The following is a 25,555-nucleotide window of genomic DNA, read 5'->3' as shown; positions in this document are numbered from 1 at the left end:
CACAGTCCAATAAACTCTATTATCCCTTTCCCTCCCCTGACTGAGGGCAGGGCCCCTCTATTGGTTACCTGTGATGACTGGAGCAACTCCACTGGTGGTTGGTATGTCTAGTAGTTCTTTCACCCGTGCTCGTAGTGCAGACGTGGGCTGATCATGCCACTTCCTCATGTCTTCTCCACGGTCACGTAGGTAGCGCCACATGGAAACACGCGGTGCAATCGTACTGTTGTTCTTTGCTCGAGCTGGGAAGCGTGTGCGTTTAACAGCTGAGACTTTTGATGATGCAGGTGGGGAGTAGGACTGGAATACTTTGATCAGATCCTTCATTAGACCTGGAGGCCCGTACGAGGATTGACCTTCATCAGTTGTTTCTGATACTATTACGGGATCATTACAATTAGTTGATGGAAACAATTTCTTGCACATTTCATCTACTCGGTTTTCTAGCCGTGAGATGGCAGAAACTGCGGCATGCAGTTGGGGGAGCTGCTGATCGGTGGTTTGAAGCATTATAATCAGCTCAACAACTCGGGGCCATCTGTCCACGAATCCTTTAGATCCTGATACCAATGACTGTGCAATTCTCTCTGGTGCTGTACTTGTGATTTTCTGCCACATGTCAGGATCGGCCCTCACTCTCTCAGGGTCAAGTTCGCTTGGATCAGGGCTGTACAACATTTTCGCCATGGCCAATTCCCTCAGGCGCTGAATGCCTTTTTGGACGGTATTCCAACTATCAAATTTAGGCTTCAAAGCATCCTTATAAGGGTACCTTTCTCTCACGGCTTCTAACAGCCGCAACCAGAGAGTGGCAGCTCCATCCGAACATCTGCTAATCCCTCTGTCGATACCTGCATCTTGGGCAATGCTTCCTAGTTGGCGAGCTTCATTACCATCTAGAGACAAGCTGTTGGCCCCGTTGTCCCAGCAGCGAAGCAACCAAGCAAGGATACCTTCATCTTGACGCCGTGTGAACTCCTTTCTTGAGCCTTGGATTTCAGTCAGCTTCAGAGGTCGACAGTAGGTGATTTCCTCCTCATCATCAGTCTCTTCTTCATGCCTCTTGGTTTTTGCCTTTGCTTTTTTTGGTACTGCTCCATGCCCGGCACCTGGGTCTTCTGCTGCCCCCCCCTGTGCTTCTCCTTCTTTTCGTTCTAGACGCATGGACACCCGTTTCCATTTCTTGCCTTCCACAGGGGCAACTGATATTGCTACTGATGCCTCCTGTGACTGATCAGAATTAACTTGGGCTTGAATCTCAGATCGGAAACTCTCTCTCTCCAGAATAGTATGATACAAAGCACGGTATGCATAAGCCAAACCCCACATAAGGTTTACCTCCTTAGATCTCTGACCCAAATACTCACTTAATTTCTTAGGGTCCCTTAGGTGTTCAAGAGTGAAATCCCATGACACTGCGGGTCCCCATGCTTCTAAGACTTTTCCTAAACCTTTCCATATTCCCTGCCAGTCATCATTCTCTGGTTCTGGAGGAGACTTCCGCATAGAACGAATGCATAGGAACATATATGCATGCATTGATAGTGATAACATGAATGCAAGTATGAACCCTATCTCAGTTATTGAAAAGCGTGTGGAAATCTGAGAGTACAACCTAAATAAAAAGGGTTTATTTAGCCTGTACAATGAATTAAACATGGTGGTGTTTGTAAAATTGCCTGTTCCATCTGGGATGCAAGTATTTGTAAAATTGCCTGTTCCATCTGGGATGCAAGTGTTTGTAAGATTCACAATTCCATCTGGGGTGTAGATGCCAAAATTCTGACCATACCACATCTCGTAAAAGTACCAGGCAGGTGTCTCCATCAGTATCCACCTTACTAGGCTATATATCTGCACAATTCCACAACACCAAATTATGGTGTTAATAGTTGACCAATACTTTAAGAAGATCATAATTGCTTTCAATCCCTTAAACAGAGCAACTGGGATGAAGAGTGGATTCATAGCTGGCAGGCTCTGTAAAAGTCAGAGCTAGCTAGCTTTGCTCTAAGGGAGAAAGAAATCCCTTTGTTTTCTACACAAAAGTTAGATAGCAGTGCTGAGAATGTACAGCAGCCCTTAATGTTGACAATTTGTCTGGTATTTCAAGGTCACGTTCTCCGTGAGCAGCTACGGAAAGATAACACTCCGAACACTCCCGTAACGAAGCTCTTTAAGAGCAAAGAGAGAGTTGTTCTAAAAGCTAAAAAGCTCTATGCCCGCATTCTCCACCAAAAAATCTGTCACGGGTTACTTAGATTTACCTATGCCCGTGACAGGGGAAGCCACCCCACGCCCCCCCCCCGGGGCCCGGAAAGGAGGGGGAAAAGGGGAGTGGGATAAAACAGCGACAATCTAAGGAGGAAAAACTTATTTTACTAAATATGATATCGAAATACAAGATAACACAATATAATATAATTAAGGCTAACAAAATCGAACGAAACAGAGAGAGAGAGTCTCCGAAAACCGAGAGGCCTACTGTGAACTCTAGGCGACACGGCTGGAACGCTTCCCACTCTCCGAGAAGTTCGAGAGAAGAAGGAGGGCACTCCAGCCTGGGAACGAGATTATATAGAGTCCTGGTCCCGTGACTTATTGTTACTCCTGTTGTTCTCTGGGATATGTAGTCTTCTTCTGTGGACTGAACATTCAACAGAAGTATCCATACTTGACATGATGTTATGATGTGGAATACTGATAGCAAAATTACAAAATTACAAAACCATGACACCTGTTGGAGGGAAGTTCCAGGGGGAGGGATCTGGGTCATCCCTCCCTCTCCAACACTGGTGGGTGGGAGGTTGACCATTAGCCAGTAATGTCCCAAGAAGGCAAATGGAATTTTGGAATGCATTGAAAAGAACATAGCCAGCAGGTCGAGGGAGGTGAATCCTCCTCTCCTCCCCCTCTGCTGTGCCCTGCTAAGACCACAGGTGGAGTAATGGAGTTCAAGAAAAATGGGGATAATCGATTCTCAAGTAACAAACAATCTCTGTCTCAACAGAGGTTCCGCTCTTTGGTACAATGCATTTTTAACATAAAGGTATAGGAGCTGCAGTAGCCACGTACCTTCTGGGAGGGTCTTACCTTCCTGGCACAATAGCAGCAGAGAACAGCTCCACACAGACCTGCCTGCAGATGCTATCAGTAACATTCATCTGTGCTGTGCAGGAATGGAAAATATTTTTGTGCTGAGTTAACTAGGAGGCATATCCTGATCTAGCTTTGTCACAATAGCAGTTCACCGTGGGCACTTATTCGAGTTTCTTTTGCTGTGGAATTTTAACTTCAGAACAAACTTTTTCTCTTCCTTTACGGAGTGTGCTTTTCTTTGTTCTTTGTGAAAAACAGGAGGCTGTTTTTCTGTTTTCCTTGGATAATCCCGTGAAGGATGATAATGCTTCAGAAGGAAACAAGGGCCAAATGCTGTGAAGTGTGGTGCGTCCGTTGTCACAGCGACGGATCCGCCCCTCTCATTGCTCAGTTTGTTTTGGGTTGTCCTTCTCCCTTTTTCTTTGCAGAGTAAACTGAAATGAAACACACAGTTTTATTTGCTGAAGAAGAGGCTACATCTGTGCAAACTTCTTCAACAGCAGGGCTGGTGCAGGGGAGGGTGTTTGCAGAAGGGAAGGTGGGGAAGGGAGGAATGGAGAGGGGATTTACAGCAACACTGTACCACTCCCTACTGCACTTCAGCCCCTGCTTTAAATCCTCACTGTGGAACAAAATAACAAAGTCAAAGGTTTGTTTTGTTTTGTTTTTTCCTCCTAAGGTGAATCATGTTTGGAAAAATTTACTTGTGAAGAGGGTGATAGAATTTGAGTCCCATAGATTCTGGAACTGCTGTTGGCAAGATAATAGTTATGGCCTGATTCTACTGTAATTGCATAGCTTAATAAACTATGGAAACAAGCTTAATCCAATCTGGTTGTAGCTGATGCTGTTGTTCCTTCCTAAATCTAAGTGACCCAGAATTGTTTTGCATTTGCAACCCTTCTGAGGCAGATACCTTTGTAAGTTAGTGATGCAGTTATGTCACCATCCTTAACTCTTCTGTTACTGATTGTTTTGCGTATTGAGTAAATGCATCACTTTTGGATGCAGGTGCAAATCCCTGGGGTGATGTTGGTAATGCTACCAGTACAGGAAACAAGGAACTCAAAGCTGATCCCTGTTGCTCAATATACATTCATCAGATGAAAGATTTAGTTATCTCCCGGGCATTGAAACCTGTAACTCTTTGAGGCTGGAAAGTGGTATAGCAGCCAGAGAAAGCGTATGGCTAAATAATAATGGTAATAAAAAAATCGACTCATTTAAATTCATTTTCTTCCCTTTTCTAGTCATTCAAGTAGTTGCTTTTGATCTATTGATAAGAAAGTGTTGATGATGATTCTTTTTTATTTCTAAGTTAGGCAGTAAAGGTTGCTCTGCGTGGTGCTTTTGTTCTCTGTCCCTTGCTGTTGGTGAGCCTAAGAAGAAGAACCTTGTGCATGGTGCCTTGGCTTTCAGAGTCCTGTGATTTTCTTTTAATGCTTTCTCCTAAGGGATCTTGAAGCCAGAGCACAGAATGAGTTCTTTCGGGCCTTCTTCAGATTGCCCAGGAAGGAGAAGCTACATGAAGTTGTAGACTGTTCACTCTGGACACCATTCAGTCGCTGTCACACAGTGGGAAGGATGTACACTTCAGACAGTTATATCTGTTTTGCCAGCAAGGAAAATGGCTCCTGCAATGTTATCATCCCACTTAGAGAGGTAGAGTTGTTCATTTCAAGTCCTTGTCTGCCTTTATCTGCTGTCACTTAATTTATCCACAAATTATTATTTGATAAAAAGAGTGAGGTGCTTGTGTGTATCATGCCTGGAAGACTGTTTAAAGTTCATTCTGGAACTCATTAGAACACGAGTTCCCAGGATTATGCATGAGTAAGTTAATGAAATTGTCAAAATGAAGCTTGGGTAGTAGGACAGGCCACTGCAAGGTTGGAGTCTGATTGCTCCAGGACTGGGACAGTGCTCCTGTCTCAGCTCCACGAATGCCTAAGTCCAACTTGATGTCACTGGAGACTTCAGCTTGGACCCAGTCTGGCAACATCAAAGCATCCTTCCCCGGGGTCAGTACTTAGAGGTGTTGAATCTCTCCCTCCTCAGATGGACTCTAGCAGAGCTATGTGTACTTTGCAAACCTGTGGGGCAGTGAGAAATGGGAGAACTCTGGAAAGAGTGATAAGTTGCTAAATTTCCATAAAATTAGAGACTTATTTAAATAGAGGGAGAGTGCATGGGAAGGTGGTGGGAGTGAAAGAGGAGAAGGGAATTGTCAGCAAACATCTGCCTGATCTGCTGTGGATATGTTATGATCTCTTAATTAAAGCTTTCCTTTCATCCTCAACTAATAACAGAGTAACATCCAAATGATATAGATCCTAACTGCAGCAACTTATCTCCCACTCTTACAGAAATAGAAAACAATAAGAGAGTAGTGTTAAATACTTCATCACAAACAACTAAGCAACCATTTTCGACCCCCATCTTCTAAAGTTTGAACATAAATTTCCTCCTCGGTCCCATTGAATTTGATTGAGTTGACCTTTTCTAAATCTAATATTAATCATGGCTCCCTTTTCTTATCTTTCCTCTCAGTCTGCTCTGCCAGAGTGGGTGGCAAAGTTGAAATAAAAGCAAAACAAAGGGAAAAACGGCTGGGATACTTTTGGCTGCCCGCTGTGAACTTCTGAAGATACCATAAACTTTGGGTGGCAGAATATGTCTGGCTAAGGAAAGCGAATATGAATAACCACTTTTAAGACATGCATGTAAATGAATGCCAGTTTTGTAAATGGTGGTGCATGTGAAATGTTGGAAGATATTTCCGTAGATGTGTGCATAATGTGTTTTCTTTGATGTTTCTGGAAAAGGTAATCAGTATAGAGAAGATGGAGGACACAAGTCTTCTTCCTAATCCCATCATTGTTAGTATAAGGAGCAAGACTGCCTTTCAGTTCATTGAGCTGAAGGAACGGGATGCTTTGGTGGAGAACTTACTCCAGAGGCTAAAAGAAGTGAACTCCAGCAACCCAGTGCACTGTAACAACCTGCAAAGTAAGAACCAGGTACTGAACTTATGTGGCTTTTTGAATTATGAATTCATTGTGTTTATACACTGGTCTGTTGTGCTGCTCTTTTCAGGGATTGGTTTTGGTCTGGTGCTGTCAGATGCTTTTGGTATTGACCAGTGCAGTGGTGCAGAGGGTACCCATGGTGCAGTTGTAGCCTGCACCATTTGAGGGGAGCAGTGAATACGCTGGGGGCCAGCACTGCCCTTCACAGAGGCCTCAAAAATCTGATGGAGTGGGCTGATTTTGTGAAGTTCAACAGAAGTGAAAGTGAGATCTGGCAGAGTAGCCTCATGCAGAGGAGAGGCCTGGGCTGGTTGGCTAGGGAGCAGCTGGACAGCAGAAGCATGGAGCTCATGGTGGACAGCAGGCCAAGCACATTGGTCAGCAGTGCCCTCTTACAGTGAAGAAGGCCAGCGAACTGTGGGGTTGCGAAACTTTATGAAACTTTATTGCTTTCCTTTATTCAGTGCTTATGAGTGTGATCTTGAATGCTGTTTCCAGTTTTGACTCTGCCTCACCAAGCAAGAAAAACAGTGACAAACCTTAGAAAGTGCCCTGGAGGGCCACAAGATGACTGTAGGTTGAAGTACATGACTTATGAGGTGAGGCTGAGGTCAGCAAGGATACTTAGAAGTTACTAACAACAGTGGTTTCAAAGGAACAACTCTTCTCTGGCATACAAATAAATGATAATATGAATAAAGTCTTGAGTAAGACCTTTCCTCCTGGAAATATTTTGATGCAACAGGCAAAGCTAGTCCAGGAGGCAGGCTGCTGCTTGTTTTGAATGCTGTTTGGGAGATGGTTCTTAACCTCTTCTTGTTTGTCACCTCCTGTGGACCTGCACTGCAGAACACTCCTGTGTTCACGTCCACGTGTGTGCTTGGGGGCTGTGAGCCTGGCAGCCCAGGAATGGAGGCTGCCCAAAGCAAGGACAGAAGTGAATGCGACAAGGAGAGCAGTTACTTGCTTAATGCTGAAGCACTGAGATCAGACTTTCATCAGTCGGGAATGGCAGGCCTTGATTTTGGAAAGGTATGGACAGTTTTAGGAATGTTGTAAGTTTCTCTTTAAAATAAAAAAAAAGAAAAAAAAGAAAAAAAAGAAAACAGGTAATTCAAAATTCAAACAGGTAATTTCAGTGTAGTAAACTCTGAATTGCCTGGAGAAGTTACATGTGCGCTAAGTAAGGAGTAGCCATTTTTAAATTTATTTGCATGTCTTCTTAATTCTTCTTTCCCCATTCCTTTCTGATGAATATTTATGATGTTTTTCCCTATCTTCAGTTGTGTTCTCCCTCCTTATGCATTGTTTAACTCCGTAGAGCAGTCTTTCCATATCCTTTGGTGATGGAAATATCTCGTGGAATTTCTAAGATGTAGAATGTTTCTTGTTTACAAGATCTCACATGCATGCGATTTGGTCTTTTAAAGATACCTTCCTGTTTGCAGTCTAGGGAGCAAATCAAGGAGAGTCTATGGGATGACCATTTTGTGGAGTATGGCAGAACCGTGTGCATGTTTCGCACAGAGAAGATCAGAAAACTTGTTGCTATGGGAATCCCTGAATCCTTAAGGGGAAAACTGTGGCTGCTCTTTTCAGGTGAGCACCTGTAGATATGTTGGCTGTAGTCATGTCTGATTCTGTGCGTGGCAAAACATTTAGGTAGAAAATTTCACAAGGGCAATTAAATATCTTATGCATGGAGATTATGTGCTTAAGGAGGACAAATGATCAAGTACTGAAATAAGAACAGCAAGTAAGTACCTCAGTGGATGGTAGGAATTTTGTCTCAGGGCATGATGACACAATGTGCAGAAAAACATAATATCTGCTTTATCTGTGTAATTTAAAATTAACGTCATGTTTTCATAAAGTAATGCTCTTCTCTAAGGAGCAATTTGATTTTAGCATAAATATTGATTTAACTCTGCTCAAATCATATTACTGCAAAATAATGACATCTTCAAGTCAGCAGCGCTGCTCCTGCTCCATGATGAAAGCTGGCAGGAATAATAGAAACTAAAGATGGAAAAAACAACTCGTTTCATCCATAGATCTGGCAGAGCCAAAAAAGTTCCTGCAGCATGATCTCAAGTTTAGTCTTTAATCCAACATATGACATGTTCAAACAATTGCGAAGCGTATAAATTTTTAAATCCACTTGTGTCTTATCTTCCTTTCTGGCTGCTTCCAGATGCTGTGACGGATCTTGCCTCTCATCCTGGTTACTACGTACATTTAGTGGAGGCATCCATGGGCAAGTGTTGTATGGTGACAGAGGAGATTGAGCGTGACCTTCACCGCTCGCTGCCCGAGCACCCCGCCTTCCAGAGCGAGACAGGGATAGCAGCGCTCAGGAGGGTGCTGACTGCCTATGCGCACAGAAACCCCAAAATAGGATACTGCCAGGTAAAAAACTCCTAGCGGGATAATGCTGCTTTTCTTTCTTGCTTTTTCTTTTTTCCCTTCTTTTTTCTCTTTTTTATTGTTCTAATGGGAATAATTTAAACTGTGTTTTTGATAAATAATGGCTTTATAGTTATGGAAAACTTATACCTTTGGGCATTGGCTGTGAATTACTCTGGAAAACAAGCATGCTCTGCTTTACGAGAAGCATTCCCTCAGCATTCTGCAAACTGCATTTAGAGTTAGAGGAGGGGAAAAAAAACATACTGATGCTTTTGTTTGTTTGAGGGTGAGTTTCTTGCACAATACTTGGAGACAGTGCAAAGGGAGCTGGCCTATGCAGATGAGATTCGCACAGTGCACTTGAGCAGAGGTTTAATGAGGCTCTGTGCTTTTTTCCAACACTGATGACAAATGATGAAATTCTTTACCCGCTGTCACCTAAATTAATATCTGTGCCTTCTGTGCAGCTCTGAATTCTAGCTAACGTCCTAACAGTCCCAGATTCCCACTCTTCTTTTGAAATACAAATATAGAAAGGGGGGAAAAGCAGGCCCCAAACATCTCTCACTGTCAGCTACCTACTTTGCATCTGGGCAAATACAGAATTGTGCCTTTCTTAGATGTTTCCTATTACTCTTAGGAAAAGCAGCATTTGTAAGCTTGAAAAACTCGTTATGCCTTTTTTGGGGTTGTAATTATGTATTCACTGTCTGTTACCTTTCCTTGGCTGTTTTTGCCAGCTGCTTACATCAAGTTAGGCTATGTTTACTTAAAAATATCCACAACTTAGCTTTTGCCAGTAGGTTTTGCTGTCACTAATAAATCCTGATTTTCTTTTTTCCCCTTGTAAGTCTATGAATATTTTGACCTCTGTGTTATTGCTGTATGCCAAAGAGGAAGAAGCCTTTTGGCTGTTGGTTGCTGTGTGTGAACGAATGCTCCCAGATTACTTCAACCACCGAGTGATAGGTAAGCTGATGTCTCTTCCACTCTTCTTGCTAGCTGGGAAGGGTCAGCTAGGTGGCACCGGGAGAACTAAGGGTGAGATGCAGAACCCATGAGTGAGGTGGTTCATATGCTTGTGTACTGTGGAAAGACAGCAGCTGTGACTGCTTAAGTTCCAGTGTTATTTTTTGATTGAGAGAGTTTGAGCTGCAAGAGCTGTAAACGTACACTCTGCTTCTTATAGTTTGCCTATTTTTTTCTCCTGTTGGTCAGAAGGTAGTAGAACTTTTGCCTGCTAGATAAAAATAGAAGAGCTTGTGTGTCTTGGTTAGCAGTGATAGAGATTCTAGATGTTTCAGATCGGTTTAGGAAAGATCTGCAGGCTGTTTTTGAGCTGATGTGTCTGCATTGCCTAGCTGCTAGAGTAATTTTAGACATGCATCTAAAATGACCCTTTGTAATGAGTGCTGGTACAAAACCAGATTGCTAAAAGTGAGGCACAGCAATAAGAAATAGCCCCAGTTCCTCTGCAGCATATGCTTTGTACTGCACGTGTCATGTCTTTGCTTCATTGCAATGCAGCTGTTCTAGAAACTGTTGTGAAAATAATCATGTAAAATGGTAATGCCTGCCTCATGCACAGGAAGAGAGGAGCTGAGCTGCTTGACAGAGTAATTGCACACAGACATGCAAGAAAAAGTATTTGTTCTTTGCAGTCTCTTCCTCCTCTTACAGAAATATCTCATAGCTTTCTCCTCTTCAGTGCTAACATTACTCTTTAGTAAGTGTCTGCCATTACACTGTTGTTGTACTAAAGGGAGGGATCTGGTAACTTGTGACTTTGTGCAAAAGACTGTAGCATGGGGAGTGGTCAGCTCAAGAAGCTCTTCTCTTCCCCCTAGTAGAATGGTAGCCATGCAGTTTTGCACCATGATTGGTTCACTGAGTAATTATTTCTGCTGCTTTGATTTATTCTTGACCTTATTGTGGCCAAATTGGTGCTACTAATCTTCCCTACCTTGCCTTCTCTGGTTCCTGTTCCTTGAGTTTGTATTCACATTTCATTTGACCTTCATTTTTGATTTGCAACCAACTCTTATCTGAACTTTGTATTGTTTCTTTCTGCTCAACACTTCCAAGACCCAACTTTTCATCCATGCTGCCAAAAATGTTGTCCAAATTCTGATCTCTGTAACTTTAGTAATCTCTGGCCTTGGTATCAAGTCACTGTGCTTTTCCTCTTGAAGTGTGAGTGAGTAAGCTGTACAGTCAAAGCAACTACTGAATTAATGGCCTTGGTTATTCCAGTCCTCCTTAGCTCCATCTTTTTTTTCGGCCATTTTCTTTATGACATACAATGTCTGAGGCACCTGTACAGGCAGTTGAAGCAGGGATGTATGGCTTGAGAATGCAAGAGTGCTGTCTGAATATGTGGCGATGGGATCAGGAAACCCAGAGCACAAATGGAACTGAACTTGGGGATGGATGTGAAAAATAATAAGAATGGATCCTACAAGTGCATTGGCTAGAAAAGATAGGTCAAGGAGAGCCTCTATTAATTGAGAAGGGAGAACTGGCTACAACAGACATGGAGAAGACTGAGGTACTCAGCAAGTTCTTTGCCTCTGTCTTTGCTGGCAACCAGGCTTCCTGTGCCTGTGGTGTCGGGGAATCAAAATCCCTCCCATTGTAAGTGAAGAGCAAGGCTGAGACCTGCTAATGAAACTGAAGCAGATGACATGCGTTGCAGAGTACTGAAGGAACTGGTTGATGTGGTTGCCAAGTCACCCTCCATAGTATTTGAAAAGGCCCCAGCTGGAGTACTGTGTCCAGGCCTGGGGAGCCCAGCACAACAAAGTTGTGAAGCTGTTAAAAGGGGTCCAGAGGAGGGCCATAAAGATGATCAGAAGGCTGGAGCAGCTCTCCTGTGAAGAAAGATTGAGGGATTTGGGCTCCTTCAGCTTGGAGAGAAGGCTCTGGGGAGACCTCATTGCAACCTTCCAGTACTTGAAAGGTGCTTGTAAGGACGGAGACCAACTTTTTACATAGGCAGACAATGATAGAATAAGGGGAAATGGTTTTAAACTAAAAGAGGAGAGGTGTAGATTAGATGTTAAGAGAAAATTTTACTCAGAGGGTGGTGAAGTGCTGGCACAGCTGCCCACAGAAGCTGTGGTGCCCATCCATGGAGGTGCTCAAGGCCAGGTTGGATGGGGCCCTGGGCAGCCTGAGCTGGTGGGAGGCATGATCAATTAAGGATCCTTCCACCCCAAGCCATTCTGTGATTCTGTAATACTATGATGATACGTTAGAAACAAGTTATACTTGAGTCAAGAATGGAGACAAGAGTCATGCATGTTCAGTTCTCATGTTACCATAACTTCTCCATCCTCTTCATAAATGTATGGGCCATATTTACTACACTGTATTTGTTAGATTGTCATCACCTTGCTATTATCATTTTTCAGACAGTGAAAACCCCACTTCATTTCTCTGAATTCCCTTTTCAGTCCTGAAGAAGTCATTTGGGTCATCCTTTTTTTGAATGGATACTCTAGTATTCTCCTACCTACCAGGTTCAATTCTGCCTTTGGATGGTGGATCTTTTGAGTACTGGGGATATACATGTATCAGGGTTTTGATGGCAATTGAAGCTGTTTCCTGTTATTGTTGTGGACTGTGATAAGGAACAATTGCCTGCAATAACTTGGAAGATAAAATTACTGGAATTTTGTACTCAGGATCATTTTCAACTTTTACTGTCTTCAGCTGATGCTCCTGGGGGTGTATCCTGCTGTATCCAGCACTGACAGCTGAGAGGACGTGCGTGTGTACGCATGTATTCATATACATCTAAATCTTTTTCTTCCTGCTTAATGAATATTGTCACCTTCTATATTTTGTTACCTGGAGTGAAAGCTCTGCTGCCTGCTTGCTTGAGCACATATGCTGTAGAGGAATCTACTGTTTCATTACATAGACCCCAAGTCGAACAGTAAAACACTTTAAGATTGCTTTTCTTACCACTTAATTATTATGTGCTGTTTTAGCTAAAAACAACAGCTACTACTATTACTGTTTTACTGCACCCTAAAGGCACTTAGCAGAACCAACACGGTCTTCTTGCAGAACGTTGCAGTGAGGATCACAGACATAAGGGTTGGGGCTGAGATCACAGCAGGAAGATAGTGGGAATTTCATTGTAGCCGTATGCATATCTTGTCAGTGTAATTTTTAAGGAATGTCTTAAAACAGCGATCATCGTTAGCTTTAAAGAGTATTTTTCCTGTGTCAGTCCTGGCTAATATCACTTCTTGCACTTGCAGGTGCTCAGGTAGACCAGTCGGTGTTTGAAGAGCTTATAAAAGAGCAGCTTCCAGAACTGGCCGAACATATGAAGGATCTGACTACCTTAGCTTCCATTTCTCTTTCATGGTTCCTCACCCTTTTTCTTAGCATTATGCCTCTAGAAAGTGCTGTGAATGTCGTAGACTGCTTTTTCTATGATGGGATCAAAGCCATATTCCAGCTAGGCTTGGCCATACTTGAAGCCAATGCGGTGGACTTGTGTAACAGCAAAGATGATGGGCAGGCCCTGATGATTCTGAGCAGGTACCGTCACGCATCTGGTTGTAGGAACGTTGCTTTCCCTTGCAAATCTTTCTGCAGTCAAAGGAATTTGGGTGCTGTTGTCATGACAACTGCAGGCACCCTCTGTGTTAACATGCCGCTGCTGCTTGCACGGTGCCTATCTCAAACAATGGACTTTGTAATTCTGACAAATATATGTCCTGTGACATTTCCTGACATTGCCGAGACATGCACGGACTGTGTCAGTGTGCAATATGTATTGCTGCTCTTCATGTCTTCCCTGGAGTGACGAGCTTCCTGCTCCCGACTTCAAGGAGACAGAAGTTTTCTTCCTTGGGCAGCGTTTAGTCATTTGTCAGGCTTGTTGTTCCTAGGATGAGCAATATTGAAGGCATTTCTAAAAAGCATAGCAACCTAAAGAAAAAATGTGTTCTAAATATGAGCCGTAAGACTTATTATTTATATTGAAAAAAAGCATAATGTGGAATAATCTGTGTTGCTTGTACTTGTTCCCTCTAGGTTTTTAGAGCACGTTAAAAATGAGGAGAGCCCTCTGCCACCTATTGGTAATCACCACGCATTTTTCAGCGATGATCAGGAAGCCACTCCAGTGACTGAAATAGCTAATCTCATTCATGATTCTTACGAGGTAAAATCCAGCTTGGTGTCTGCTGGTCAGATAAGTTATAATGTTGTAAAAGAAAAAGGTTAAAATTCAACACGGATGTTAATACACATTTTTAAAGGTCCTTGAAGAAGTGCTGAAATGCAGAATGCTCAGTGCAGAATAAATACATAAACTGAGAGGCCAGTTAGAGACTGAATATGCTTTAAATTGTGAGTTCTTGAGAGAGTCACGATACTTTAAAAGCTGTATTTCCCATCTTCTGGTGATACAGTTTACTGGAATTATCAGTGTAGAAAAATGTGTAAAGCAATAAGCTGCTGTTCCTCCATTCTAGAAATTTGGAGACCACTCTGTGGAACAGATAGAGCATATGCGCTACAAACACAGAATCCGGGTTCTGCAAAGCCATGAAGACACGACCAAGCAAAACGTGGTGAGTAGAATGTTGTTTAGGTGGAGTTTTAACACCTACCCTCAGCCCTGTCGTTCTGTGGCAACCAGCTTTCAGTCTTTTTAAGGTGCAAGATTATGAAAAAAGAGCGAATCATTATTGATTCCGGAATAAAGCTCTTTTCTGGGATGCTTGATGCTTTTGTTTTGCAGCCACGCATGTTATTTTTTAGGGTGGCTATAATATAAAGAACAGCTGCAGGACAGGCCAGCCTGATGCTTTGTATGTGGCGGTGGCCCTGGGCAGATGCCTGGGGAAGAGCAAGAACAGGGTGAGCGTGATGCGATGCTTCCCTGGCCTCCTGTGACCTGCAGCTTGGGGACTTCCTGCCTTTGTTTTTAGTAGTCCTTGGGGGATTTCTCTTTTCACAGCTTGTCCAACCAGTGAACCTAGAGAAGGGGGGTTGGAATTGCAAAGATGTTTCAGTGCTCCAGTTTTCACCTGTACCACATAAGAACAGTCACTGGGAGGGTTCCTGTGCTTGCTTGTTCATGTCAGTGATGGCAGGAGCAAGCATTATGACTAACACGCATTCTCTTTCTTCTTAAGCTCCGAGTTGTCATCCCAGATGTTTCAATTCTTCCTGAAGATTTAGAGGAATTGTATGACCTATTCAAGGTTGGTATACATAAAGAGTAGGGGATTAAGCTATTTGAGGCTTCTGGCTGTAACCTCCAGCCATCGTTTAGCACAGCCATCTCAGATTTCATGTCTGGAACATCTTGCAGAGTTGTTCTGTGTTACCTGGATGAGTTCTTAGCTGGAACTTATCATCTTGTCCTTTATGTGGTTGTCTAGTAGAGAGCAATACTAATGTACTGATAATTCAATGGAGAATTATTGAGATTACTTTTTCTAACTTGCTGCTTGGTAGTAGTCTGTGAGAAATTAGGTCCCAGTAATTTTCACTCACAGACAGGACTTATTATGTAGTTCTGCTCACTGCAGATCCGTAATACTTTTAAGTCGTGCTCTCTTACTGCTCTTTAAAGGCACTCTCAATCGTCAACGGAGTGAGGAGGAAACCCAGAAACTTACATATTTCCTATTAGCTCCCAATTCTCCTTTTTTATTATTTTTCTTCTCATTTTTGAACAACTAAAAGCAGTTTCTAGTTCAGTTCCTTAATGTCAGGATGATAATTGAAAGAGCTGTTACAAAAGATATTTTGAGATGGAAACATCTAAGATTACACAGATACCCATGATTTAGAGCTCCACGCATGTAATGGACATTTAATATATGTTTCTTTTGATCTCTTGTTCATCCATAAATATTAGGCACTGAGAACATTCCTGTGGTATATACTCAGTGTTAAGTATCTTTGTGGCTAAGAGCAGCTATATTCCTGTTCCATTAGTTGTGGTAAGATAATGCTGCTGGGGCTCACTCTGTAGTGCCTCCCTCCTGCTCCTTGCTGCTGTTTTTTATCCTTGACTCTTATTTGCACTCATCTTTTCTCACTTGGATTCCTTTTTTTCATTACCTCCTTTGCTCCCTCAGGACAGCTTGTTTTGTTGGGGACTCTTTGTTGTGCATCAACGTGTCCCTAAGGGAAGAATAATGGGAACAGCATCCAAACTGAGAGGTCTGGGAGAGAATTAATGAGCAGGTCGAGCATGTTTGACACCTTGAATTTTCTCCCTGTACCTTTGGATAGATGTCCTGAGCCAGATGCAGCCAATGGAGTGTCAGTAGCTCTTCCTCCCAAGAGTCTGTCCAGTTTCTTTTCAAATTTATTAATTACCCGTTGGCAATAATTAGAGCACTTGGATGCTCTAATTAAAGATTCATACTTAGCTTTTTCTCACATGAATAGTCTCGGTATTATTATAATGCTACGCACAAAGAGAATTCTGAGCATTTCCAGCACACTTTGATGTGAATGCCTTTTTCCGCCAGTCATACTCTCTTTGATATCGCAGACTGCAATTCGGTTCTCCTGCATTTGATTTCTCCTAGAGGGAACATCTGATAAGGTGCTACTGGGACATGGTGGGGCCTGCTGCTGAGCGACACGACCCCAGCAGGCCGTACGCTGAGCAGTACCGGATTGATGCCCAGCAGTTTACTAACCTCTACAAGCTTGTTTCACCCTGGACGTGTGGGGAGCACACAGACATCCTCGCTGAGAGGACATTCCGGCTCCTAGATGAGAATATGGACCACCTCATTGAGTTCAAGGGCCTTGCCAGCTGCCTAGGTATTGGCTTCTCACATGGGGTGGAAAGTGGACAGAGGTGTGGTGGCTTGGGGTGAGACAGATGTCACATAATTGGCAGACAGTGATGAGACAAGGGGGAATTGTTTTAAACTAAGGCCAGGCTGGATGGGGCTGTGAGCAACCTGCTCTAGAGGGAGCTATCCCTCTAGGGGAGTTGGAACCAGGTGATCTTAAAGGCTCCTTCCAACCCAACCCATTCCATGAATCTCATTTCATCTGATCACTGAAACCATTAGCTCTATTACAAGAGAAGCAGATCTCTTGTTGGGGCTTATTTTATGCAATAGTGGTAAGGACTAAGGGGAAGAAATTAAAAACATGATGGCCCCCAAGGAAGTTTTCTGTGTCTCCCCCTTTCTTGTTCCTGCTTATATTGAAGCAACAAACAGCATTCACTAGATTCCCTACCGTTCTCCCTGATATTTTTAAATGGTGATGAAGTTCCATAGGGTAGGTACTCCCAGTCTGTTTGACAACAAAGAACACAACAGATGCCTGTCACCTGCCGCTCCTCATTAATAGGCACAACTTAAAATATTTCAAAGTAATATGCTTGTTTTCATATATTGTTCTTGCAAACAATTCTCTTTTGTGCACCGAGATGGTTCATTTATTTTAAGCTGTGGGAGTAAATGCTCGAGTCCACTTCCTTATTTTTCTTCTCCCTCCCCCCCCCACCCATTCTTCTCACAGATGTCATGTACAATGGAGAAATGAATGAAAAGATAAAGTTCCTGTATAAGCTGCACATCCCACCTGGTAAGAAACTTGAAAGGATATACTTCGGTTTCCCTTAAAAAACAAACAGCAAACCAGCTGATGTAAACCGTTGGGAAGAGGCTACTTAATGAACTGTCTTGCTCCCTTCCCGTCTTGCTGGGATCTGTGTCTGTAATTATGCTCACTCCAGTTAACAGCTTCTTGCGTGGGATTTATGGATACAAAATGTTAAGGCTCACATCTGCCACATCTCGCGATGTTTTGTCGCCAGTTCTATGGTTACTTCTAGACTAAATACAAACTGGGATTGCATTATGATGTACCCAGTTTGCAGTAGAAATGTCCTCATCACGTCTCAGTCCAATTGTGATGAAGTGAAAACATTTTGCAGTGGTTTCTCTGCAGTTTTTAGTTCAGTGTGCCATACCTTGCAGACTACCTACTCTTACTGCAGCTGCAGCCTTACTTACATTAATGTAATTTTACATTATGATTTAATGAAGTAACCGCTTGAAAACGTATTTGCCCTGCTATTTAGCTTTCTTCAAGTATTCAAGTTTTACAAACACAAATAACCACTGTGCAGCCTTAGGAGGATTAATGACACCTCTTTTGGACAGCTCTCACAGAAGATGAAAGAGAAAGCCAGTCACCACTGAAGAATCCTTTGCTGTCAACTTCAAGACCATTAGTCATTGGGAAGTCAAACGGTATGGCGGAAGTGGTTCCCTATTGTATGCATGTGTGTATGAGATAACGAATTTCCAAGTGTCACCCCCACTCCGTTGTCTTAACTCTCGAGGTTTTATTCTGAAATGTTGATTTACTGCAATGACTTTAGAACTAATTCTCCTTTTTGTGTCTGTTCCGTAAAAGGAGATGCAGTAGATTACCAAAAGCAGTTGAAACAGATGTTGAAGGATCTAGCCAAAGAAAAGGATACTAAAGCTGAAAAAGAATTGCCAAAAATGAGCCAGGTATGTATGTTAGGGGCTGTGGTCTGTTTTTAAAGTAGAAATCATTCACAAATGAACTATCTAAATACAGCAGCTTAGCTTTTAAGGTAGCTTAAGCCCAAGCTCAGATTCAGTCCTGTAGTTATCTAGGACTACATTATTCTGATGGAGGGAAAAGATGTCATGTTAAAAAACAATTAGCCACCTTTATGGGCATCTTCCTCTCCAAGGACTGGCTGGTAAATACATGTACACTGTTAGGATGTAAAAAAGCACTCTTCATAAACCCAAAGTATTCTTGAGAATGCATATTGCTGTTCTGTCTTTTCTGATGTCTTCCCCACCAGATGGGTAACTTTATTGATCCATCACCAGCTGAGATTTGCTCTGCCTTAGCCTAATGCTGACCCTGAACAGCAGGGCACAGCCAAAGGCTCTTGTCATCTTGTCATCTCTTCCCTAACGCCAGTATTGCGTATGTTCTTGGTACAAGAGAACCTACTGAGGAAAGGGGGCCCTGTATTATTATAACGTGTATGCACATCCAAAGACAAATGAGAATTTACCTAGAATCCCTTCTGTGATGGTATAGCTAAAAGTTTTTAATGGTTGGCCTGTCCCCAGCTTTTCATAAGCTTAGCAGGACTCGCAGCATCTCTCTGAGGGCAGCATTTGATTCAAGTTCCTGAGATCCCTTTCAACTTGAATTAACCTTTGATTGTGTAAAACTTCAGGTCTCACAGGTGGCACAGCTCATAGCCCTTAGGCTCCGTGAGGTGTGAGTGAGTGAGGGAAGGAGTTTCCTTTTTTTTTTTTGTTTAAATTAGAAAAAAACATTACTGGTGAGAGCTGGGGAAGCAGCAAATGGGAAGGTATTTGCAGGTCTATGAGTGGCTGCTGTGGTTATAATCATTCTAACAACCCATGATCTTTCTGCCAGTAACAGACCGTATCTCCACTTGTCCTTTGGTCATGCACGAGGTCCTGTTCTAAGCAAGGAAGCAGAATACTTTTCTGCTCTGTTCCCCTTTTGATTTCCAGTAAAAGTGTTTCCTAGCTTGACTAGAGGTTGAAATCCCTTTGCTTGCAGTTTTCTAAAGCAAGCAGAAGTTAAAAATGTGCAAGTCTACAGGCAGTATTCTGCATTCCCTTGCAATACTCTGCCCTCCTGACTACTAGTTACCCACAGCATGGCCGTTCAGCACCTTACTTCTGATTTTTCATCCTTTACAGAGAGAATTCATTCAGTTCTGCAAAACCTTGTACAGCATGTTTCACGAAGATCCGGAGGAGAATGACTTATATCAAGCCATTGCCACTGTGACCACCCTATTGCTTCAGATTGGAGAAGTAGGACAGAGGAGCATCAGCCTGGGGAGCGGATCGGATGAATTCAGTGAGGACCTGCAGGCCCAGGCCTCTGCTTCTGACCACGATGCTGTTTTTAGTGACACTGTGAAGACCCTTCAGAGAGACTCTGAGTCTTCACCTGTGACTGAAGGGGACTGGACAGTCTCTTTTGAACATATTTTAGCATCCCTCTTAACCGAACAGTCATTAGTTAATTTCTTTGAGAAACCCCTTGAGCTAAAACCAAAACTTGAGAACGCAAAGCTGAATCAGTACAGTCTCAAAACCAACGGGATGAGCTGCCAGTCACGGAGCGAACATACGAAACTGAACACGCAGTAGCAACGCACCTATCCAAAGGAACGTGCACTGAAAGAACACCAAAGCACGTACTGTACGAGGCTTTCAGTCAGCTGGGGACTTCTGATCAACACTTCGTTACGTTTGCGGCTTTCGGTTTAAGAGTTTTAAAGCTAAAAGTTGTGTGAGTCATTTTGTGCCATCCACTCCATGTTAAAAGGAAACATCTGTCTGCAGTGCCAAGACGCTGAAGTCCTCTTCCATAGCGGGAGAGCAGAGGCTGGCTCCTGTTGTCCCTTTTTTGTTTTGTTTTGTTTTTTTTAAAGCAAAACAAACAAACAGGAAAAACTATTCAGCTACTGTCTGCAGTTTGTTTAGGTTGCCTTTTTTGCACTAATAACTGAAAACCGTTTCAATGCTGGTAATTGAAACTATTTTAATATATTTGACTGTATTCCGATTTGTATGTCTTGCTGAACCATTAAGTGGACATGGACTGTGCTTCTGATGTTGGTCTCTGGAAGTATGCACTTTTCAATAAACCCTTTTTGTACCAGACCTGCATTGCCTGTTTCTGGATTGATGGGAGCTAAGTGCAATTAGTTTCTACTTCACATTCCCTGAGGTTGTGTGGTCCAATTTAATGGCCTGGCCAGAGCTCTGTCTCAGTGCAGTACGCAGACTTCACTGGGACAAACCTTTCAACCAGAAGCCCAGCAGAGGAAGAACAGCTACAGACCATATCCAGGAGAGATGACATACACAACAAAGTACTGTTACAATACCCGAGTCACAGCTCTTCATTCCCACAGGAACAAAACCCTAGGACTGTGCTAACCAAACACTATCTTCCATATTACATCCACATGTAGCAGAAGTCTACAGATTTCTGTTTGTTTTGGCTTGTATTGTTTACATAGTAATAAAAAAATACCACCATTATGCAAAGCCCCAAGAAAACATGTTGTCACCTGTTCGATTCATTGCTTCATGGGCGAGATCTTGAAGAGACCAGAGAATAAAAGAGATTTAAGAGTAAACTTTCTTCTTAATAGTTTTATTGTTACTAAAATCGGTTTAATTTTCATCCACATTGACTGTCTGCAGACCTGCAAAACAAGAAGTTGTACCATCATCTATTTACTTCTACTATAACTCCCCTTCACATACATAAATCCACCTATGGTATGAAAGCTAGTTTGGTGATCTACTTCTGGAAGAATTCACCAGGGAAGTACTAAGGGAAGCTTCACGTTAAATCCATTCTGCAGATAAGGTATTTTTCAGCTGACAAACATGAAGGCTCTACCTGCTTGTGCCTTCAACATCAGAAGAGGAAAGGGACCCAGGGCTGTTGTTTGATGATCAGCTGAACATGAGCAGTGTGCCCAGGTGGCCAAGGCCAATGCTATCCTGGCCTGCATTAGAAATAGTGTGGCCAGCAGGAACAGGGATATAATCATCCCCCTGTACTCAGCACTGGTGAGGCTGCACCTTATGTTCAGTTTGGGGCACCTCACTACAAGAAAGGCACTGAGGCCCTGGAATGTGTCCAGAGAAGAACAATAAAACTGGTGAGGAGTCTGGAACACAGATCTTACGAAGAGTGACTGAGGGAGCTGGTATTGCTTTCTGGAGAAGAGGAGGCTCAGGGGAGACCTCATTGCTCTCTACAACTTCCTGAAGGGAGGTTGTGATGAGGAGGGGCTCGGCCTCTTCTCCCAGGCAATAAACAGGACCTGAAACGGCTGCAAGTTGTACCAGAGGAGGTTTAGATTGGGTATAAGGAAAAACGTTTTCTCTCAGAGAGCGGTCAGGCACTGGAATGGCTGCACAGGGAGGTGGTGGAGTCACTATTCCTGGCAGTGTTCAAGAGGTGTCCAGATGAGGAGCTACAATATATGGTTTAGTGGTTTGCTGCAGCTACAGTAATGGGAGGACAACTGGACTAGATGACCTTATAGGTCCTTTCCAACCTTGTGATTCTATGATCATTAGACATACTTTGTATAGGAAATCACAAATCTTAAACAACTCTAGTATCTACAGTGTTTCTTTGGCTTTCAAATATATTTGTATATATTATTTCACACAATTCCATACTTACAATTTTAACGCTGACCAAGCAAGCTACCCTGCTGTCTACAGTTAAATCAGCAGTCTGGCCCCTTTCTGCACCCTTTTCATCCTAACTTTGCATTGCAGGAGGGGAGCTGTCCTATTCCACTAGTTGTTCAACACGGTGCACGACTTCCTTCATAAAGAGAGACACTGTTCAACCTTACCTTTGAATGTTGTGACTGGTACATAGGTAACCAGCGTGTACAGCTTGTTTGGGGAATCTTCATCCTCATTGCGTTTTCTGGACAAACGCACACGGATACGGTAAGGAACATTCCTAAAACAAGACATCATTAACCATTAATAAAACGTGTACTATAGTCAACAGGAAAGAAAAGAGCCCTTTGTTCCATGGCTACTAACCTCTCTGATTTCTGAAGCTCTGCCTATTTGTTCAAAGACATGGGCCTGTACCTCAGAATTTATGCTGCTTGCCTCAGAGGAGCTTCTATATTTAAGGGCACCATTAAGAGTCAGCTGAGCCTTGGGTACTGATGATGCACTGGCATCACAAGTGCACCACTGCTCTACTACTTATTGATCCAGCAAACAGACTATGAAGGTCTTTATCAACAGCAAGCAGCTGTTATTAACCATCATTTCTTACCTGAAAAGAACTGCCCGACCATTTCTGGGCTAGCAAGAAATTAAAGCATTTTAATTGAAGGCACTGTCCAAATGCCTCCTAAACAGACAGGCAAGGGATATCACCGACCTCTCTAGGTAGTCTGTTCCAGTGTTTGAGCTCCCTAACAATAAAGAAACTGTTCCTAATGCTCAGTCTGAACCTCTCCTGGTGCAGCTCTGAGCCATTTCCCTTCTGCCACTGGCTCCTGGGAGCAGAGCACCTCCCTCAGGGTATCACAGGGAGCAGTGAGGTCGACTCTGGTCCTCCTCCAGATTGTGCAGCCCAGTGCCCTCAGCTTCACAGGATGTGCCTTCAGCCCTGTTAACAGCTCTGGTGCCCTCCTCTGGGCTCTTTCTAGGACCTTAACATCCTTTTTATGTTGTGGAACACAGAACTGCACACATATTTAAGACAAGGCCATAACAATGCTAAATATAGTGGAAGAATCACAGTTTTCAACCAAGTGGCCATGCTGTGCTTAATACAACCCAGTACACAGTTTGCCCTTTGGCTGCCAGAGCACAATGGTGGCTCACACAGCCTGCTGCCACCTGCACCACCAGCTCCCTTCCTAATGAACGGCTCCAGCCCCTCATCTCCCTGTCTGTATCCAACATTCTTACCTGAACAGAAAACAGCGAGGGGAAAGAAATAACAAAAACCCCACAACTACTTTGAAAGCCCAAGGGCCTTGTTAAAGAGTCAGAGTATCACTCAACCTGTACGCCACGAGTCAGTGCAACCTTGGTACGCATTAGAGCTAAACAAAGATCTTACCTATCCGACATACAGTTGATCAGCATTTCTTCCTCAGAGCCCACGGAATGACAGCTGAACTGCTCTGTTGGTTCTGTGATACTCAGTCACAGCCTAGCTTCCTCCCTTCATACTGCACTAAGTCTGATGCTGAGGCTGAAAGCATTTATTACTTTGCCTGGCTCACTGACCATCGCAAGAGCTGACACTGTGATTTTAGTCTCTCCTCATCCCTTCAAAAGACACTGATCTTGAACTAGCAACAACTGCAGTTAAGCTCACAGTGGAAAGACAGACATGACGATTCCCTGCTCTTTTATGCTGAATGCACTTAGCAGCACTTTTACAAATGAACACAAAGAAGTCCTGGATTGTAACATCATGACTGAGTTCTGAGGTTACGCAGTCACCTGACTAAACAACTACTACTTCTTTACACATGAACCACAACAGCTTAATACTAAGGGCAGAAAAACAGCCCATCCAATAACAGTCCCATCTTCCCACTCTGCTTTGGAAGGAAGGGCTGCCACAGCACACAAGGACCCTGAATACAACACGAGCCAGACTTACTTACACTTACCGTACAAATCCCTTCCAGATAACTTTATTAAGGTGTAAAAGATCCCACTCTCTACACCCAGTAACAGCCTTTGGGCTACTTTAACAGGTGCCAAATGCTGAACCAGCTGCCGCTCTGGCAGCAATTTAACACCAGGTTTTATTTTCTGGCCCCAACAACTTTATTATTTGTATTCTCAAACATAAGAATAACAGCCCTATTTAGAACACACCACATCATTTTCTCGTGCAGCATTTTGTCTGTTCACCATGCTTCAGACCTAATTCTCTTCAGGTGCATTACAGACCCCAGGTACCTGGCTGGTAATGCAATGGGTTTCAATGGGTTTCCAAAATCTTCCTGCCGCGATAGGCACTGGGGTAGTACAGTACTACAGTAATACTGCAAGAAGGTTACACAATTGTCCAGCCCTTTAAGTCCTGCATATATAAAAACATTATTAAGAAGTTCCTCCCCACCCAACCCAGAGAGCAGCAGAAACGTACCTTATTCCTTTTGCCCAGACTGCTTTGTTCAGCCTGGTGTCGATGCGAACATCAGGAGTACCCATTTCTTTCATTGCAAATTTACGGATTTCCTTGAGCGCACGCGGTGCTCGCTTCTTGAAGCCACTGGGACAAACACAAGAACCATTTATTGAACTGTCAGCGCTGGACACTTGTTGCAGCAAACCACCAGCATTCTCTAAACACGCAACACAAATAACTTCAACCATCACTGTCAAGTTTGCAGACTCATTTATCTCTTGCTTGAGGTTCATTTCTGCCTGTGTGACCGCAGCCATATGCATATGAAGAGAACCAAGGGAATTCTGCAGTAAGTCTCCTCAAACACTTTGCTGCTGCACAGCTGTATGCGCTTCATGTTGTTGTCAAACACACACAGATCTCAACAAACACTGCTCAACTCAAATCATACCCCAACTTACACCTCACTCAGCTCAGCAACGAGCACAGATCCAATTATACGACTACAGCACTACTTCTAAAACTTATCACAGTGGGATACATTTTATACTGCAGCTGGGAAACAACAGTGCTTCGGGCACAGAGCTAAAGTGCTCTCCTTTCAAATTAAACCCAAGAATACTCCCCAAAAAGACCAACAAGTGTCTTTCATAAAGTCATCTCCAAGTCCAGCTCTGGTCCTCTGGGATACAACTGTAGGAGAACAGAGAACAGACTACTCGCAATCCGTGTCAGTAAGCACTGCTGTCCTCTGTAGTTCCAAATAGCACCTGCACACGCAATACCTGACCGACAAAAAACCCACCACTTACACTCCATGGATCCGCTTGTGGATGTTGATGGTGTACTCCCTGGTCACCACCTCGTTGATGGCAGATCGCCCCTTCTTCTTCTCGCTGCCTTTCTTTGCGGGAGCCATCTGAGCACCACTGAAAAGCATCCATGCACACGTCAAACATAAACCCCTATCACTGCTCCCACAGCCCAGGAGGTGCCTATGTTCTCTCATAAAGAACAGAGACCGCAGCCCCTGTACAGCGGCCCCGCGGCCTCAGTGACTCCATTCCCCAGCCATCCCCGCTGCGGCCGGAGGGGGCCGAAGGGACATGGCCCCATCCCTACGGAGCGGACGTTCTTAGAGAGGAACTCCCCGCCGCCCCGTACTCTGAGCCGCCCCCCGCGCCGGGACAGAGGGAGGAGAGCTCCCTCCGCCGTCCCTGTGGGGAGGATGGCGGCGGATTAAGGACGGATGGGCCTGCGCCATACTCACCCCGCTCGGGCACAGGCCGGAAAGGAAG

The 25,555-nt window shown here is 43.6% G+C and overlaps 2 protein-coding genes across 4 annotated transcripts in view; one reads left to right on the top strand and one right to left on the bottom strand.

Annotated features, from left to right (window-relative positions):
• TBC1D8 (TBC1 domain family member 8) overlaps positions 1-20,260 on the top strand; it is a 48,323-nt gene extending 28,063 nt beyond the window's left edge. For 2 of the 3 annotated variants that reach the window (XM_015850356.3, XM_015850348.3), the window contains exons 6-20: positions 4,554-4,761; positions 5,925-6,119; positions 6,978-7,160; positions 7,577-7,727; positions 8,323-8,537; positions 9,389-9,506; positions 12,809-13,094; positions 13,593-13,722; positions 14,036-14,134; positions 14,702-14,770; positions 16,115-16,355; positions 17,070-17,135; positions 17,717-17,806; positions 17,973-18,073; positions 19,286-20,260. In XM_015850356.3, the coding sequence (XP_015705842.2) occupies positions 4,554-4,761; positions 5,925-6,119; positions 6,978-7,160; positions 7,577-7,727; positions 8,323-8,537; positions 9,389-9,506; positions 12,809-13,094; positions 13,593-13,722; positions 14,036-14,134; positions 14,702-14,770; positions 16,115-16,355; positions 17,070-17,135; positions 17,717-17,806; positions 17,973-18,073; positions 19,286-19,744 (2,611 nt within the window). In that variant the 3' untranslated portion in view covers positions 19,745-20,260. The remainder of the gene's footprint in view (positions 1-4,553; positions 4,762-5,924; positions 6,120-6,977; positions 7,161-7,576; positions 7,728-8,322; positions 8,538-9,388; positions 9,507-12,808; positions 13,095-13,592; positions 13,723-14,035; positions 14,135-14,701; positions 14,771-16,114; positions 16,356-17,069; positions 17,136-17,716; positions 17,807-17,972; positions 18,074-19,285) is intronic. The other variant, XM_085533581.1, reaches the window with a different exon arrangement.
• Positions 20,261-20,743: 483 nt separating this feature from the next.
• RPL31 (ribosomal protein L31) lies at positions 20,744-25,555 on the bottom strand. Its single transcript, XM_015850369.2, has 5 exons — positions 25,528-25,555; positions 25,070-25,186; positions 24,276-24,401; positions 21,988-22,100; positions 20,744-20,811 (listed from the first exon to the last, which is right to left on the bottom strand). The coding sequence occupies exons 2-5, from the start codon at positions 25,174-25,176 to the stop codon at positions 20,780-20,782; spliced, it is 378 nt and encodes a 125-aa protein (XP_015705855.1). The 5' UTR covers positions 25,177-25,186; positions 25,528-25,555; the 3' UTR covers positions 20,744-20,779.

Source organism: Coturnix japonica, chromosome 1, assembly GCF_054131305.1.
Source record: "Coturnix japonica strain WE chromosome 1, WE-NBRP24, whole genome shotgun sequence".
In the NCBI taxonomy this organism is placed as follows: domain Eukaryota; kingdom Metazoa; phylum Chordata; class Aves; order Galliformes; family Phasianidae; genus Coturnix; species Coturnix japonica.
This window is presented reverse-complemented; position numbering and strand designations above follow the sequence as displayed.